At 40.1% G+C, this 15,213-nt stretch overlaps 1 protein-coding gene across 1 annotated transcript; it reads right to left on the minus strand.

Moving 5' to 3' along the window:
• Window positions 1–2,297: 2,297 nt before the first annotated feature.
• Window positions 2,298–14,972, minus strand: LOC134798847 (E3 ubiquitin-protein ligase RNF115-like). The gene is made up of 7 exons (XM_063771238.1): window positions 14,735–14,972; window positions 14,116–14,250; window positions 9,395–9,453; window positions 7,571–7,713; window positions 6,936–7,097; window positions 6,224–6,403; window positions 2,298–5,702 (listed from the first exon to the last, which is right to left on the minus strand). Exons 1-7 carry the CDS (start codon window positions 14,816–14,818, stop codon window positions 5,476–5,478), a joined length of 990 nt encoding a protein of 329 aa, XP_063627308.1. The 5' UTR covers window positions 14,819–14,972; the 3' UTR covers window positions 2,298–5,475.
• Window positions 14,973–15,213: the final 241 nt, after the last annotated feature.

A 15,213-nucleotide genomic window follows, 5' to 3' on the forward strand; every position in this document is an offset into this window, starting at 1 on the left:
CGAAGGGATATCGTCTCATAGAAAATTTGAATTTCGCGCCTTTTTCTACTGACAAGATTTGCTTGACCGTCTATATTTTAACAACAGCATCGAAGACTAACAGGTACAGGGTCAGAGCCCTTCCACCGAGACTGCGACTTCGCTTTCCTAAATTACCATTTTACACCCTTTCACGGTTTAACCCTTTGAACGCCAGACGGCGCGCGAATATGCCGTGATCGCGATTATTTAAGCGAAATTGAACTTTACGGAGTCTCGCGTAAATCCCTATTGAATTGGCGAAGCTGACGGCTGTCGCCGTCGTTGGCGTCCTTGGCAAGACTTTCCGATGACGTCCACAGCCGTCTGTGGCGGTCAATGGGTTAAAGCAGTGCTGCTGTGCAAATCGTTAGTATACCTAGTGTGGTATAATAGTTGTGCCGTTCACGAGAACGTTCTCCGTTTTCTATAGGGAATGTTCTCGTTCGAGAATATTTCCCATAGTAGGTAAACGTAAAATGCACTTGTTTTAGTAGATATATTTTTTATTTATGTTGCAAATTGGTATCATGATTTGCGAAGTGAAGCGAAAGATATATCGTAGATGGTATATTATAGGTACCTACAAACTTTTATTGGGTTTCATTTATTAGAGCCAATGTATTGTGAGTTTTAACCTCATTAACCCTTTGAACGCCATAGACGGCAATTGACGTCAACGCAAAATCGTGACAACGACGGCATTTGACGTCGATCGTTTTTTGATGAAAATCTACTGAAAAACACCCCACTTTTAGGTTGGCATTATTTATTCACAAAACTAAATTTTACCCCGTGCCGTCAGTGGCACGGCAAATGGATGCGTACACTTACACGAAAAACAGCGGTCAGCATGTTTTTAAGGCAACAGGCACGCGTTACCCGCGCGTGTCCGTGCATCTGTCCGCTCATTAAGTTTACATTTACCTGCAGGCCTTTCCGTTCCAGCTCTTTTAAATCATTTCGATTGGATTGGATTAACTTTGTGTTTATTTTGTATTGTTTATCAATTTTATCATCAGTTTTATTAGAGTGCACCAAACCGGTTAGTTCGTTATTTGCTTGTATGAAAGTTAGACGGTTTTTCTACAGGAGGACAGTTACAGCATTTATCGAACATCGTTCGCTAATTGAGTCGCTTAACTTCAAACTCGGGTAAATCCATCTGTCAGATTATGCGATTTTGGTATTAAGAAAAGGTAATAGGGTAGACATTTGCTGAGAGGGTCGAATGGATTTACCCGAGTTCGAAGTTAAGCGACACAATTGTGAGTGCCAGTGGTGACCAACACATACACCACAGACAAGACATCCTCCAGACTGAGCACAGTAGCTCTACCCCCTCTACCACAAATACGGTAGTTTTACTCCATTTTCGAGTCAAAAGTGTCTTTGTGTGACGTCCGTGTCTTTGAACGGACCAATCACGGCACGGGACCTCGCTCACCTCGTCCCCCGCACCCCCGTATTTTTGGCAGCATCGGTTTCATGAAATAATTGCTCTAAACTCCGTCTAGAGGATTTCTAGTCTATGACATACACTAATGAAATGCCCGTTATCTACTTCCGAATTTACGTAGGCTAAACTTAGAGGACACAGTACACATGCGTGAGTTTGAGGGAGTAAGCCAACAAGTCTCAGTGTGGTATTCCACCTGTCCAATTCTTGGTCCATTGTGTATTTGCGTCTCACATTTTGCTTAAGATAGTGAGACGCAAAGTACATTGGACAAATATATTGGATAGGTGGAATACCATCCTCAACTCTATCCATCTCGTGAAGCGCTTAGACCTCTAGTTTCGGATCCGCAGCGCCATCTATTCAAGGAAAGTTGTGTTATTTTGAAGCAGGTCTCGGTTCCATCCATTTTATTCGGCGCTTAGGGTGGTATTCCATCTGTCCGAAATCTTGGTCCAATGTCATTGCGTCTCACTCTCTCATTAAGCAAAATGCGAGACAAAATACACATTGGACAAAGAAATTGGATAGGTGAAATACCACCCTTAGACATCTAGTCAAAACAACTCTACTTCCGTTCAATAGATGGCGCTGAATGTTGGAGCAACGAAATTTTGTATAGACATCGTCAGTCTTCTTGTTAAGGGGCCCACTGATTAACAGTTCGCCGGACGGTATCGGCCTGTCAGTTGTTCGGAACTGTCAAAATTTTGTTCTAACTGACAGGCCGATACCGTCCGGCGGACTGTTAATCATTGGGCCCCTTTATTCGTCCACGCTACGAGGTATTAAAAAGTAACCATTAGGAAAACTCGGTAGATGGGTGACCGAAGTAAGTTTTATTTCACATTGCCTCAAACTTGGTGCAGCAGCACATACACACCAGTCTCTCACAATCGTTACAACTCTTTCGATTTCGGTATTTTCAGTAACAAACACGCGAATAACTTTGCAAAGAACTTTGCGTTTTCCAACGCGCTTCTTTACCCCTTTTCCAAGCCGCACCAACCTACAAGGTTTTCGCGAAAAATCCAAATGTATTCCAGTTAATCCACTTTGATGATTCATTTGAAGGCAAGACACATTTCCAGAAAGTCAATCTAATTTGAACCTTAAATCGGAATGCTAAAGTTGAAATTCTATTGGCGCGTATGTGGTCGATAATTCGTAGTATGCCTGGAAAAGGGTTAAAGGAAGTCTGTTAATTCTTCGCGTATATTTCGTTCAATGGGACGACTTCTCATTCGTTTCAAGGAAACCCAGTAAATCCTAAGATTGATCCAGATCTAGTTACTATACCTAAATAAATATATTATGTGACAATTATGCAACCATTTTCGTCAAGTTTAGTGACAACCAAAACTTACTAATTGCTCCCCCAAGTTCAGAACCATAGTGAGCCGTAATAGAAACATAACAAGGTTGTTTTTTTTGCAATTAGTGAATTTTGGTTGTCTCTCAACGATTTATTCGTTTTGACATATATTTCACAAGAAATCGAATGTTCCACTTCCTTGTCAGACTGTATAGTTCGTTTTTTTTAGCATTAGAAAGAACTTGAAAGAAGGTAAGCGATCTTGACATGTCTTTTAATTGAAAAACGCTTTTAATAAATCAGTAACAACTATTACTTATGAAAGCAGAACAACATAAATGATTGTATTAGATTCATAATTGTTACATATTTACCGTAACTTATTTTTAAAATGTGCTTTTCAATTAAAATACACATCAAGATTGTTTACCTTATTTCTAATGCTAAAAAAACGAACTATAGCAGTTAGAAGATTAAACCTTCGCCAGATCTGAACGCACCCTAAGATTAGTTAATATCCAGGCAAAAAGTATCATTTCCCTGAAACTACTAAAAAGTACCTCAATCAGAGTAAAAGTTGTTAATACAAAAATAATATAACTAATGATATAGGTTGAAAATAACGCTATTCACGCAGTTCACAGCGCCATTGACATTTTTAACTGTCCGTGAGTACAAATCCAAAACACAGAGTGCTTCAAATATATTTTAGCTTCCAACAAAGACATTGGGGAGGACTCACGGCTTATGCAATCGACATAACCCCATTATTCATAAAAGTATACAAGCCTCAATTAGTTAAATTATATTTTATCCCTTTCTAACAAATACACAAGTCAAAATGACAGAATGTGACAAATGATCAATAGCTTATTGGGGCTTGTAGCGCGTTTATGAATAACGCCATAAGTGTCTGGCACACTAGGCAATGCAAGTATACCCATAAATTTATTATACGCAACAAAGGCTTACAATTACATTTATTTACAAAATTTACACGAAAATAACGCATTAAACAATTTGTTACAGCTGAAAGTCTATACACAAAGACAATTTTGCAGTTCTGCAGCTCGTTATATAGGAAACGGAACTTTTTCAAAGTCCACTCCGTTATAGTCATTAGTTTTCGAGCTGGCCCTTACGGCTAACTCATTGTCTATTGTAAGTAAAACTGCACGTGCTACTTACCTGCATAAAAAAGGTTGGGTCACTTTAACCGGTTATTGAATTACAACTCCTATGGAAATTGCAATAAGATTCAAAATGAACTAATGGAAAAATATCTTGCGAGGCTGTGTGTGGCCTCTACGGTTACCGAGTGTCATCGAGATGCGTAACAAAGGTGCGTTTTTTTAGCGTTGGACTAGCCGGCGCTCAGATGCCAATTAGAATTATACGACAATGACCGAACGTATTTTTGCAGGTAGTAGCACGTGCGGTTTTACTTACAATAGACAAAGAGTTAGCCGTAAGGACCAGCTTGAAAACGAACGACTATACTAGGTATTTAAATAATAATTACGTGTTAATAATATTACCTCTTTATATTTTTTCGATCGCACAACGGTATTAATTCAGACAACCATAGATACTCATAGTTCCGCATTCGTTCATTTAAATAACTTTAATTACTATGAATCTTGTTTAATTTAACCCTAAAGTACCAACAGCGGAGGTCGACGGAGCGGGCGACGTAGGCCTGCGCGACATTTGTACTTTACTATTCTTTTTAGCCTTTACCTCCTTGAACATTTCACATGATTTTCAATCTTGAACAAGAAAGGAAAGCATGAAAAAATAAAAGAGCAGAGAGTTCTTAAGGCGAGCGTATATATACATCTGCATATAAATAGAATGTGACGATTAGATATGCAGCTTATGTTATCTTTATAAATTTTTCTAGTTAAAGTGGTTATATGGACCAAATGCAAAGGTTTCCGTTTTAGCTTGGGTAAAAATTCTTTCGTATGTCCGGATGTTCTCGTCTACAAGTCGTATTTTTCAATCTATTCTCGCGAAATTTGGTTAGCAGGTTCGATAATTATAATGTTTTTTTTGTGGATTCAGTTTTTGGAAGTTTTTCAAGAGGCGGAGCCATGGGGGTTCGCGAGGTCTATTACAAACTCACAGAGATACTAGTAATAATATTTATTTAAAGTGTAGTAGTTTTATTTTATTTAATTCTGGGCTTTGTGTGAGCATTTCTAGTCGTAACGTACTTTCATACAGAGGGCACCTCTGGATGTGGATAAGATTCTGATTGTATGTTGCAGTTTGCTGGTACATATTGGGCTGAGTTCAGTATTTCGTTGCGATTATAAAGCGTAAGTTTCTTTTGTGAATTTTTTGTTTTGTTAGGGGGCTCGCCAAGCTAATTCTTTGAGGTATTTATTTTGTAGTGAGATTTTAGTGCATCTAGTTCCGTAAAATGAGTTTCTAGTTTTAATATTATTTCAACGATTATTACTATTACAACTTTAATCACTTTTTCTGATTCGTTTTCACCTCCGACCGGTTATCAGAACTCTCCACTCTCAAAATAAAGCGAATATTTAGTTGGGTCCGTCTCCCGAACGTACCAGGGTAGCATCACACGCGCACAGGTATCCGCAGCCGGCCGGCGGGCTCACACAGTCCGCACGCACGCCGGCGCGGCGCCGGGCTGGCGGCCGCGGCGGCGCCCCTAGTCGAAGTCAATGTCCATGTTGTACATGTTGTCGCGCGACGTGTCGGTGGCGGCGGAGTTGAGCGACGACGTGGACGTGGAGCCCCCCTGCGGGCCGGCCCACAGCCCGCCGGCCGTCACGGACGCGTCGGAGGACGACGACGAGTCCGCGGCCGCGTCCCACGCCGCGCCCGGCGCCCGGCGCCGCGCCAGCCGCCGCAGCCGCACCGTCGGCATGCTGCCCACTGTACACATAATCACGTGTTTAGTTGTATACAAATACAAATTCATGCACTACCCGCTTCTCCGAAAATGTTGTCCATATTACAGTACTCATATCTGCCGTGCTAACAACATTTGCAGTAATCGCAGTTGGAAAGACATGCAATTGTTTATCGTGTTCTCTTTGAATAAGTTCTTTATACTTGGTCAAGCAGATCTTGTCAGTAGAAAAAGGCGGCAAATTTGAAAAATGTAGGCGCGAAGGGATATCTTCCCATAGAAAATTTGAATTTCGCGCCTTTTTTTACTGACAAGATTTGCTTGACCGTCTATATTTAAACGATGTTTTTCGTGCAAGTACATGCGATAAGCAGGGCAGATATATAGAGCTAAGCCAAAACGGAGCGGCCGTCGACATGTAGCTTGTACAGCTCTGAGTCACGAACGTGCACGCTCACCGACCGCCATACTTGTGACGTCTCCGTCAAGCGTGCAAACTCCTGGCGCTCGCGCGCGTGTTTCACGGTCCCCGGGTGATACTCACTCGTGGAGCTGGGGCGGGGCGGCGGCGCGGGGGGCTCCTGGTCGGCGGGGACCTCGGCTTGAGGCTCCTCCGTGAGCAGCGAGCGCCGGCAGATGGGGCACGTGGCGTGCAGCTGCAGCCACGGCTCTATGCACGTCGAGTGGAATATGTGCTCGCACTGCAACTTAGACACCATCTCGCCTGGAAATAACACGGCAATATTTCAACAAATCTACTAAACGTGTTAGACCCCATAATCGACCCAACAAAATCGTGACAAATTACAGTTTTAACGGTTATGACTATAAAATATCTAATAATTTATAAACTTTATTGTAAGTATAATTCACTGAATGATAACCTTATTGTCCTTCTTTTGTAATGATGACTCTATTTATAATAAGTTTCTGCAGCACAGTTAATCCACCACTGTCTTAATTGTTCAATTCCTGATTTGACGGTTTATGACACATTTGCCACGAAGTTTCTCTCTAACGGACTGAAGATATCGAATGTATCAGCAGAATATAACAAAGTACCAGGGCACACATATGTAACAAAGAGTATTAATCTACGTCTACTGGAATGGAAGTTCTCCCAACACACTGAACAAGATGTATTTGCTGCGGCCTGTTTGTCCTTCCGTCACGACCACACTAGGTATAATAGCAGCGATCTAACCCCTCGACAATGATTAAAGTACCAAGCACACATAAATAACCAAGAGGCTCACCCAACTGGAAGTTCTCCCAACACACTGAGCATGATGTGTTGGCCGCGGCCTGTTCTTCTGTGACGGCCTCACTGGGTATGGCGGCGATTTGTTCCCGGGGCAGCGGCGGAGGCCCCGCGTTCTCAAGCTGTCCTAATAACTGTGTCACCACCGCGTCTAAACCTGGGAAATGCAAATTATATATCATGTTTAAAAAAATTAACATGGTCATTGGTCATCGTAACTTAGAGGGCGTACCGTACGAGAGGGAGCAGCACAATAGCCCCCTGTTTTTCGCGCAAAATATCAATGTCAAGTTTACCTTACCTGCTTTTGGAGTAAAATGTCAAGACCACAGTGTGGGAGACACTTAACACGAGCAGTCCGTAACTGTGTGTCCGCGACCCATACAGTCAGCAGCAGAAATTGCTAAGCGGGCGGCGGCATGTTGACGCGACATTATTGTAAAGAGAATAAGAGCGTGTCAAGGTAATTTTGAACACCTCGCTCGCATAGCAACTTCTGCTGCTGACTGTATAAAAAGCTAAGACATATTCTCAGATAATGAACCGTAAAAGTTGTTCCGCATGACCTACAATATTCACCCCTTAAGAAAATGGTCAGCCAATAAAATCACTATAGGCATGTTAACTCACCCTCGCCGCCGAAGACGTAGTCGCCGGGCGCACCGACGAGCACGAACGGCGCGCCGGCGGTGACGGCGGCGCCGCCCAGCGGGCCGCTGCCGCTGATGGAGTACACCAGCTGCTCCAGCAGGGTCTCCGGCCGCCCGCCGCCGCTGTAACCACATCCCAATCAGAATAGGACTTGAAAAGTCGCGTCCATAATGGGTTGAAGTATTTTTCACCACACCAGCTCGGAACGGCTTACTTTGCACTTCAAAAACGGATAGCAAAGTTGCACTTTGCTATCAGTAATTCACATGTGAGGCAAAGTAATCAAATGCAAATTTTGAGTTGTTTTCTTATGTTTGCTGGTAGAATTGAATGAAATTGAAATGAAACTTTTAAATGATGATTTTGGATGATAAATATTGAATAACATTCATTTGAATTTATTTTGTTTGATATTTTACATTTAATATTTGCTTCGGGTTGGTGTGGTGAAAAATTTTGTGTTTATCTCGGGGGCAAATTTTGTTTAACCCTCGTGCTTTGAAACCCTCGCAATGCTCAAGATTCCATTTTTCGAACCACTCGCTACACTCGTGGTTCAATTTTGGAATCTTTCGCTTAGGGGCTATTCATAAATTACGTCATTACAAATTGGGGGGGGGGGGGGGGGGGGGGTCTGGACATCAGTAGCATGACGTAGGAGGAAACGGGGTCATTCGAAGCATGATTTTTGGATGATTTTAGGGGGGGGTCACAAATCGTCAAAAATCGATGACGTAATTTATGGACAGCCCCTTACTCGGGTATCAATATTAGCACGAGCGGTTAAACAACTTTGCCCCCTTGTAAAACAAATAACTATTAATAGATGGCGACAGCGTGGGTTTTTTACCGGTCAATCCCTACAGTCCGTTTTTTTAGCATTAGAAAGAAGGTAAGCAATCTTGACATGTCTTTTAATTAAAAAATGCTTTTTTAAAATCAGTAACTATTACTTATGAAAGCAGATGAATATAAATTATCGTATTAGGGTTGTTTCACACGTACCACAACCACACCACGTCGCAGCGTTAAAATGCGGTCAAGCAGTGGTTACGTGTGAATAGTAATTCATTAAAAATACAAAATATGTGCCCGACCACGTGTTGTGGTAGTGGTGTGGTTGTGGTTACGTGTGAATTGTACTATTCATTAAACATACAAAATATGCGCCCGACCACGTGTTGTGGTTGTCGTGTGGTTGTGGTACGTGTGAAACAACCCTTAGATTCATAATTGTTGCATATGTGCCGTGACTTATTTTTAAAACGTGTTTTTCAATAAAAAGACATCAAGATTGTTTACCTTATTTCTATTGCTAAAAAAAACGAACTATAGAATTGTGTCAAATTCTTGTTTTTTGTAACTTTGTTGCCTGGACCTGGATGAAACAGATAGACCCTTTAAGACAAATCTCATAGAACAAACAAGTAAAAGCTATGCTAGGGCCATCTATGCAGACCTTTGACAGTTGCCCATCCCATTGGCGAAAGCGTTACGAATGCGATTGCTTGGGTTAGCGGAAGGCTCCCCAACTGTTCGCGTAAAAAAGATATACAGGGCGCATGCAGTGCAGGAACCCATACGACTTGACAGGAGCCCATTTCTAGAACGATATTAGACTAATATTATTAGTCCACGAACTGTCAAATCGTATGGGTTACCATGGCAACACACTAATAATATTAGACTAATACCGTTCGAGAAATGACCCCCGGCACGCACCTAAACATTTACACTCTTTGGAGAACAAGAAATCGCAATGAAATTATGTTTAATGTAAGGTTTTATGTCTGTAACGCTTACCGGTGTCGCCCTCCTGACATAAGAAACGCCAAGTCACTCAGCATCGGGTGGCTGGCGCTCTGGAAATACAACATACGAGAAGATTAGAAACATATACACACTTATATCCACTTATTTAACTCTAATGCAGTCAAAAAGGTGGCCTTAGGAAAAAGAACAACCACATTGAGCTCGAGTCCAAACAGCAACACTCTTCTGTCCATCGGTGGACCTTATGCCTTTTGTAATAAGGTTTACCTACTGATGGACAGTTAACAGTGTGGGCGATGGTACATTACAAGTCTCGAAGAGGAAGGACTTGAAAGACGTGTAAAGACGTACCTACACATGAATCTAGTATTAAAACTGGATCTGGCATGAGGGTGGGGAGAAGTGACCGAACAGGATAGTCTTGTGTATCTTTCAGTAGGAGTAGCAGCGAAAGAGCTATTATTGTTTGTCCTTGTCACATTCTCACATTTTATTTGTTCCCCGCCGTTTTTTTAGTATGGATTATGGTGGGCAACAAATGAATTCGACCAATCATAGTGTCGCATTTGCGTATGTTTTGTCCCTCACGAAGGCACGCGTATACCACTTCTATACGATCCTACCTTCTATGTACCTACAGGAGACAATAAAATCGTGTACATATCCAAAAAAAATAAGTTTGGTAGCAATAATCTGTATGAGACTCAAGACAGTCAGTTGTTTCAGCATTTTGCGAGCAAGTGTGCAAAATACCTGTACAGTCGCCATCAGATATATTGGAGCGTCCGAGGTGCTGAAAAATATCTGAACACGCACTCTAACGCCTTGACAATAGAGACGTGTTCAGATATTTGTGAGCGCCTTATCCGCCCCGATATATCTGATGGCGACTGTTCTAAAAAGAGTTGGCAGTTACAAAGTTGCCCCAATGTGGTACCTTTTTCTGAAAAATTTGGTGTTAATGTTATTTATATTTGTAAGAGATGTATTGTTCATCAGATATAATCCATGAAGATGTTTAGTCGTGCATTATTGTATCGGCAGCACAATTCAAATAGATAAATAAATAAATAAATATTACAGGACAATTTTACACAGATCGTCCTAGTCCCACGGTAAGCTTAATAAGGCTTGTGTTGTGGGTACTAGATGACGATATATATAATATCTTCTTCTTCCTCGCGTTATACCGGCATTTGCCATTTTACGATATATATAAATACTTATATACATAGAAAACATCCATAACTTAGGAACAAATATTTATGATAAACACACAAATAAATGCCCTTACCAAGATTCCAACCCGGGACCTCCTGCTTCGTAGGCAGGGTCACTACCGACTAGACTAGGAGGCCGTCATAGATACATTGTATTGAGACATCCATACAACAGATCAATTGAACAACAAACGTATCAGTTAATCAGTGACGTAGTCGTGATGCGAAATGATAAGCAAAATCCAAGGTCGCGACAATAATTCCATTTACTCAGTAGGTAATGTGGTGTATCTAACACTATTTTAATCTGTCTTCTTTTGTTGCTTTTAATGTCGGCATCAGATATATCAAAGCGGCCAAGGTGCCCACAAATTTCTGAATACGCCTCTATTGTCAAGGCGTTAAGAGTGGGCGTTCAGATATCTTTGAGCACCTTGGCCGCTCCTATATATCTGATGGCGACTGTACTAGTTGTATTAAACACGCTTATCTGAACATCGGTGGACCTTACGTGGCGCAAACTGAAAGTTTTTAGAATAGAGAAAACTGCTGTAACTGGGCCTTTTTGCATGGCATTGTGGGTCTATAGAGGGTTCGTATTTAATTCATGATAGCCGCGGTCTATTTTCGCAAATTTCGTCAGTCATCGCATCCCAGACGATAACTCATAAAGTGGTTAACCTTTTGAACGCCAAACGGCGCATCCATTTGCCGTGCCACTGACGCCACGGGGGTAAAATTTAGTTTTGTGAATAAATAATGCCAACCTAAAAGTGGAGTGTTTTTCAGTAGATTTTCATCAAAAAACGATTGACGTGAAATGCCGTCTTTGGCGTCGTTGTCACGATTTTTCGTTGACGTCTGTGACGTTCAAAAGGTTAAGGACGATAATCCCTCGTGGCCGGCAGCTGCCGCGCTGTGGGTTGAGGAACGGCAGCCACCTAAACACGTAAAATTTTCATAGACTTTCTATGACGGATAAACGGATGGATAAAATGAAAAATGTATAGAAATTTTGGGACACTTTTTATATCAATTTCAAAGGTAATCAATACGTAAGAACGTATACCAAGCACTCTATAACAATGAAAATCGTATCAAAATCAATGACAGGAGTTTATCCTATTACGGGTAATTCCCGTTCGATAAGTCCCATTAAGTAGTTACGAACGTCGTACGCCCTGCCCTTCAATACATAGTAGTAGGTTCATAGCCGGCAAAGTTAGTTTCTGGGAATTATGGAATAGTGGGTATAACCCACACTACACTATTTTTTTACGTTTACTCAATTGAGTTTTAAAGCTAAAGTATCATATCATATTATAAACAACAAGTAATATCTTATTTCTTATTGCAAAGAGATAAGGTCCACTTTTGATCAACTTGGTCCATATTAGCATGAGTCAATCAGTCAAGTTATTCGCGTAACGGAGCGGCCGCTGCCCTCTCAAGGTCACGTGTCCGTGACCAATATGGGCCCCATGTGTCAAACTACAATGCTCACACATTCGGAATGTCGATCCGGACTTACGAAATCTAATTTTGAATGCATCTATACAAAATGTAGGACATTTTAAAAAGGCAGTAATTGATAATGACTTTAGTTTGTAATAAATAATATAAGTTTTTCACTTAACAGACAGACTTTTTGAACTTTCCTTGCTTACTTTTATTTATTCAATTGCAATATTTTGATACCCTAGTTCACACTTGTACTAATTACGATGAAAATTTTGTTGTAATTAGAACCATAGTGCACAAATATAAAGTCTCAATTACAACCAAATTTTCCGCGTATTTAGTGTGAACTAGGGTATAGATTTACATTGCAAGTTAAATTTGATCCACTTCCCGGTTTCCGATTGAGCTGAAATTTTGCATGCATGTATAAATCGGATGACAATGCAATATTATGGTACCATCGAGCTGATCTGATGATTGAGACAGAAGGTGGCCATAGGAACTCTGTGATGAAACAACGCAACCTAATTGTGTTAGGGGTTTTTAGAATTGTCTCGATGAGTATTAGTTGTCTGTCGTAAGAAAAGTACAGTCAGCGATAAAAGCTTGTACCAAAAATGTTTTTTTTTTGCCAAAAACTTATTAGTGTCTAGAAAAGTACTATTATGATATTTATGATGGTACCATTAGTACAAATTCTTATTTTAGTTTGCACTAGTTAGATAAAAATACAAATTTAAATTAAAAATAAAACTCTGATATTATACTTCCATTAAAATATAGTACCTGATAACCTGACAGACAAGAATTTGGTTAAAAAAAATGCCTCAAATTGGTTCATCCATTTGTGAGCTATGATGCCACAGACATACGGAGTCGAGTTTGCCCGAAGGGTGGAGTTTTGCACCCCTGCCCATTTTGTAATATGAAAGTTACTACAGACCTCATACTATTGTCACTGTGACAAAGTATAAAATGGGTAGGAAATAAAATTCTTTGACTGTACCTAAAAAATTGTATACAAGTCCAGTTTCTTCAAAAATTGATATAATATTCAATGTGGCAAAGAAAATGCAAACATGCATATGTAAGATAGATAAGGAACTGCGGTTAGGTATTTATTTTCTGTTACTGATAACAGAAGGCATGGACCTGTTATTATGTGATATAGCGTGGGTAAATTGGCTAGTGTAGGTATGTTTATATTTTCATAATTATGACTGTCATGTTCTTTTAATATAAACATATTTCTAGAAACTTCTTGGAATGCCTGTGTCATAGAATAGAGCATAGAATTTTAATTGTCAGATTTTAAAGGCCACATATAGGGAGTGCTCCCAGTACTGGCTTTCTATACAAATACAGTACCAGAACCGGGAATTCCCTGTTCTGACCATACAAACTCAGTACCGGGAGCATTCCCTAGCCACATGAGTAGAAATCTAAATAAAATTATTTATTTATTTATTTATTACTATTCGGAGATCCAACAGCTGTTAACATGTTAATAGGTTTTATAATGATAATAAGAATAATAACGACATGATACTGTTTAATAATAGGATCACCTTTTAGTATTAACTGTATTGTAAGGCAGTCAAGTCTATATTTAATAAATAAATATCATATGGACACTCTTACACAAATTGACTAAGTCCCACAGTAAGCTCAAGAAGGCTTGTGTTGTGGCTATTCAGACAACAATAAATATAATATACAAATACTTAAATATATAGAAAACATCCATGACTCAGGAACAACTATCTGTGCTCATCACACAAATAAATGCCCTTAGCGGGATTCGAACCCTGGACCATTATATTTAGATTCCTATCTCAGAACTGTGTAATCAGGAGCAACCCTAGGGTGGTGCAACATGTGGCACTGTCGACTTTGGCAGTTCTGAATGAATTGACAAATTCTTGACAAATACAGTACCCGCACCACCTAAAGAAATTGCTAGGGCCACCACTGTGTGTACTAGTTATGTTTGTTTAATCTTAATTGCTAAGTTTACCTTGTAGACTTTGAGAAAGTCCTGCAAGGAAAATAATCAGTAATTGGTCATACTTGATGTGTATCATCTGAATCATCTAAATTGCTCATGTCTGCATCACTGAAGTCATCTCCGGAGAGTGCCGAGCCGTCCGCCTCACTCTCAAGCTGTTCAATGAACCCACTCGCACAATATGGACATCTGTAATCCTGAAAAGCAACATAATTTTGTTAAAATAACATGAAAAAAAGGAAACATTAGGAGTCAATAATTCACATTATTTTCATTTTATTTCCATTCGATCCAATATAATCCTAATATGATATTACGATTTTAATGTTGCAGTTCTAACTAGAAAAAGATGTTCTGAACTTCCTTCTATATCCATAAATAGTTTTTATTGAGTATTGACATTTCAACATGATGTAATTTTTCCACCAATTATGATATCGATTGTGATAACTCTGTTCCGGCATTTATAGAGACCATTGGCTTCGTTTTTTCAGCAGGTGCAGGGACCTGCCTGCGAGGATTTGCAGACGTTACTCACACAACCATGTTGACTTTACCGACAAAATAACAATCGGATATTCGTTCAATATGACCTTGGCCGGTACTGCTATAAGCCCCGGCGAGGCGATGTGGATGTAGAACAAAATACAATGGTAAAAATAACTTTACTATTGATTTTACCTGCAAAACATCCTCAAATTCTATGTTACACCTGTGGCAAAAGAAGCGAGCGGGAGGTCTCCGCTCCACCACAGCGTCAGCCATTCCCTGGTTTTGTTCACAGCTTTACAACCAGATAATAAACGATTTTATTGTATATCCTAGGACTGTGCTTTCAAATAATGAACAAAAATTTATCAATCGCCATTTTTCTGAGACATGCACAGTCCAACTTTTTTTTAATTGATGAAAAGTGATGGACTGTAGAGGTTGGCCGATTATCGGCATGAAAACTACGTAAATAAAATTAAAGTCATTCAATGTTCTATGATGGCGCTACTGAGGCATACGTAATTTATATAGGAGTAAAAGAGAAAGATGATACCTGTTGAAAAATGTGCACTACTTTTTCATTTGCTTACCTAATGCCTACATTGCTAATCTATGGTGGACGGTGGTATGGTAGAAAAATGTGACGATAAATAAATAATTTTGTCATG

The sequence above is a fragment of the Cydia splendana genome, chromosome 17 (assembly GCF_910591565.1).
Source record: "Cydia splendana chromosome 17, ilCydSple1.2, whole genome shotgun sequence".
Taxonomy (NCBI): domain Eukaryota; kingdom Metazoa; phylum Arthropoda; class Insecta; order Lepidoptera; family Tortricidae; genus Cydia; species Cydia splendana.

Bases quoted from the DNA above. Each gene is read 5' to 3' on its own strand.
- LOC134798847 (XM_063771238.1), bottom strand. From the start codon at position 14,818: ATGGCTGACGCTGTGGTGGAGCGGAGACCTCCCGCTCGCTTCTTTTGC. The intron at 9,454-14,115 runs GTATGACCAATT...TTGTATTTCCAG, and splicing joins ATTCAGATGATACACATCAA to AGCGCCAGCCACCCGATGCT. The intron at 7,714-9,394 runs GTAAGCGTTACA...ATGTGGTTACAG, and splicing joins ATGTCAGGAGGGCGACACCG to CGGCGGCGGGCGGCCGGAGA.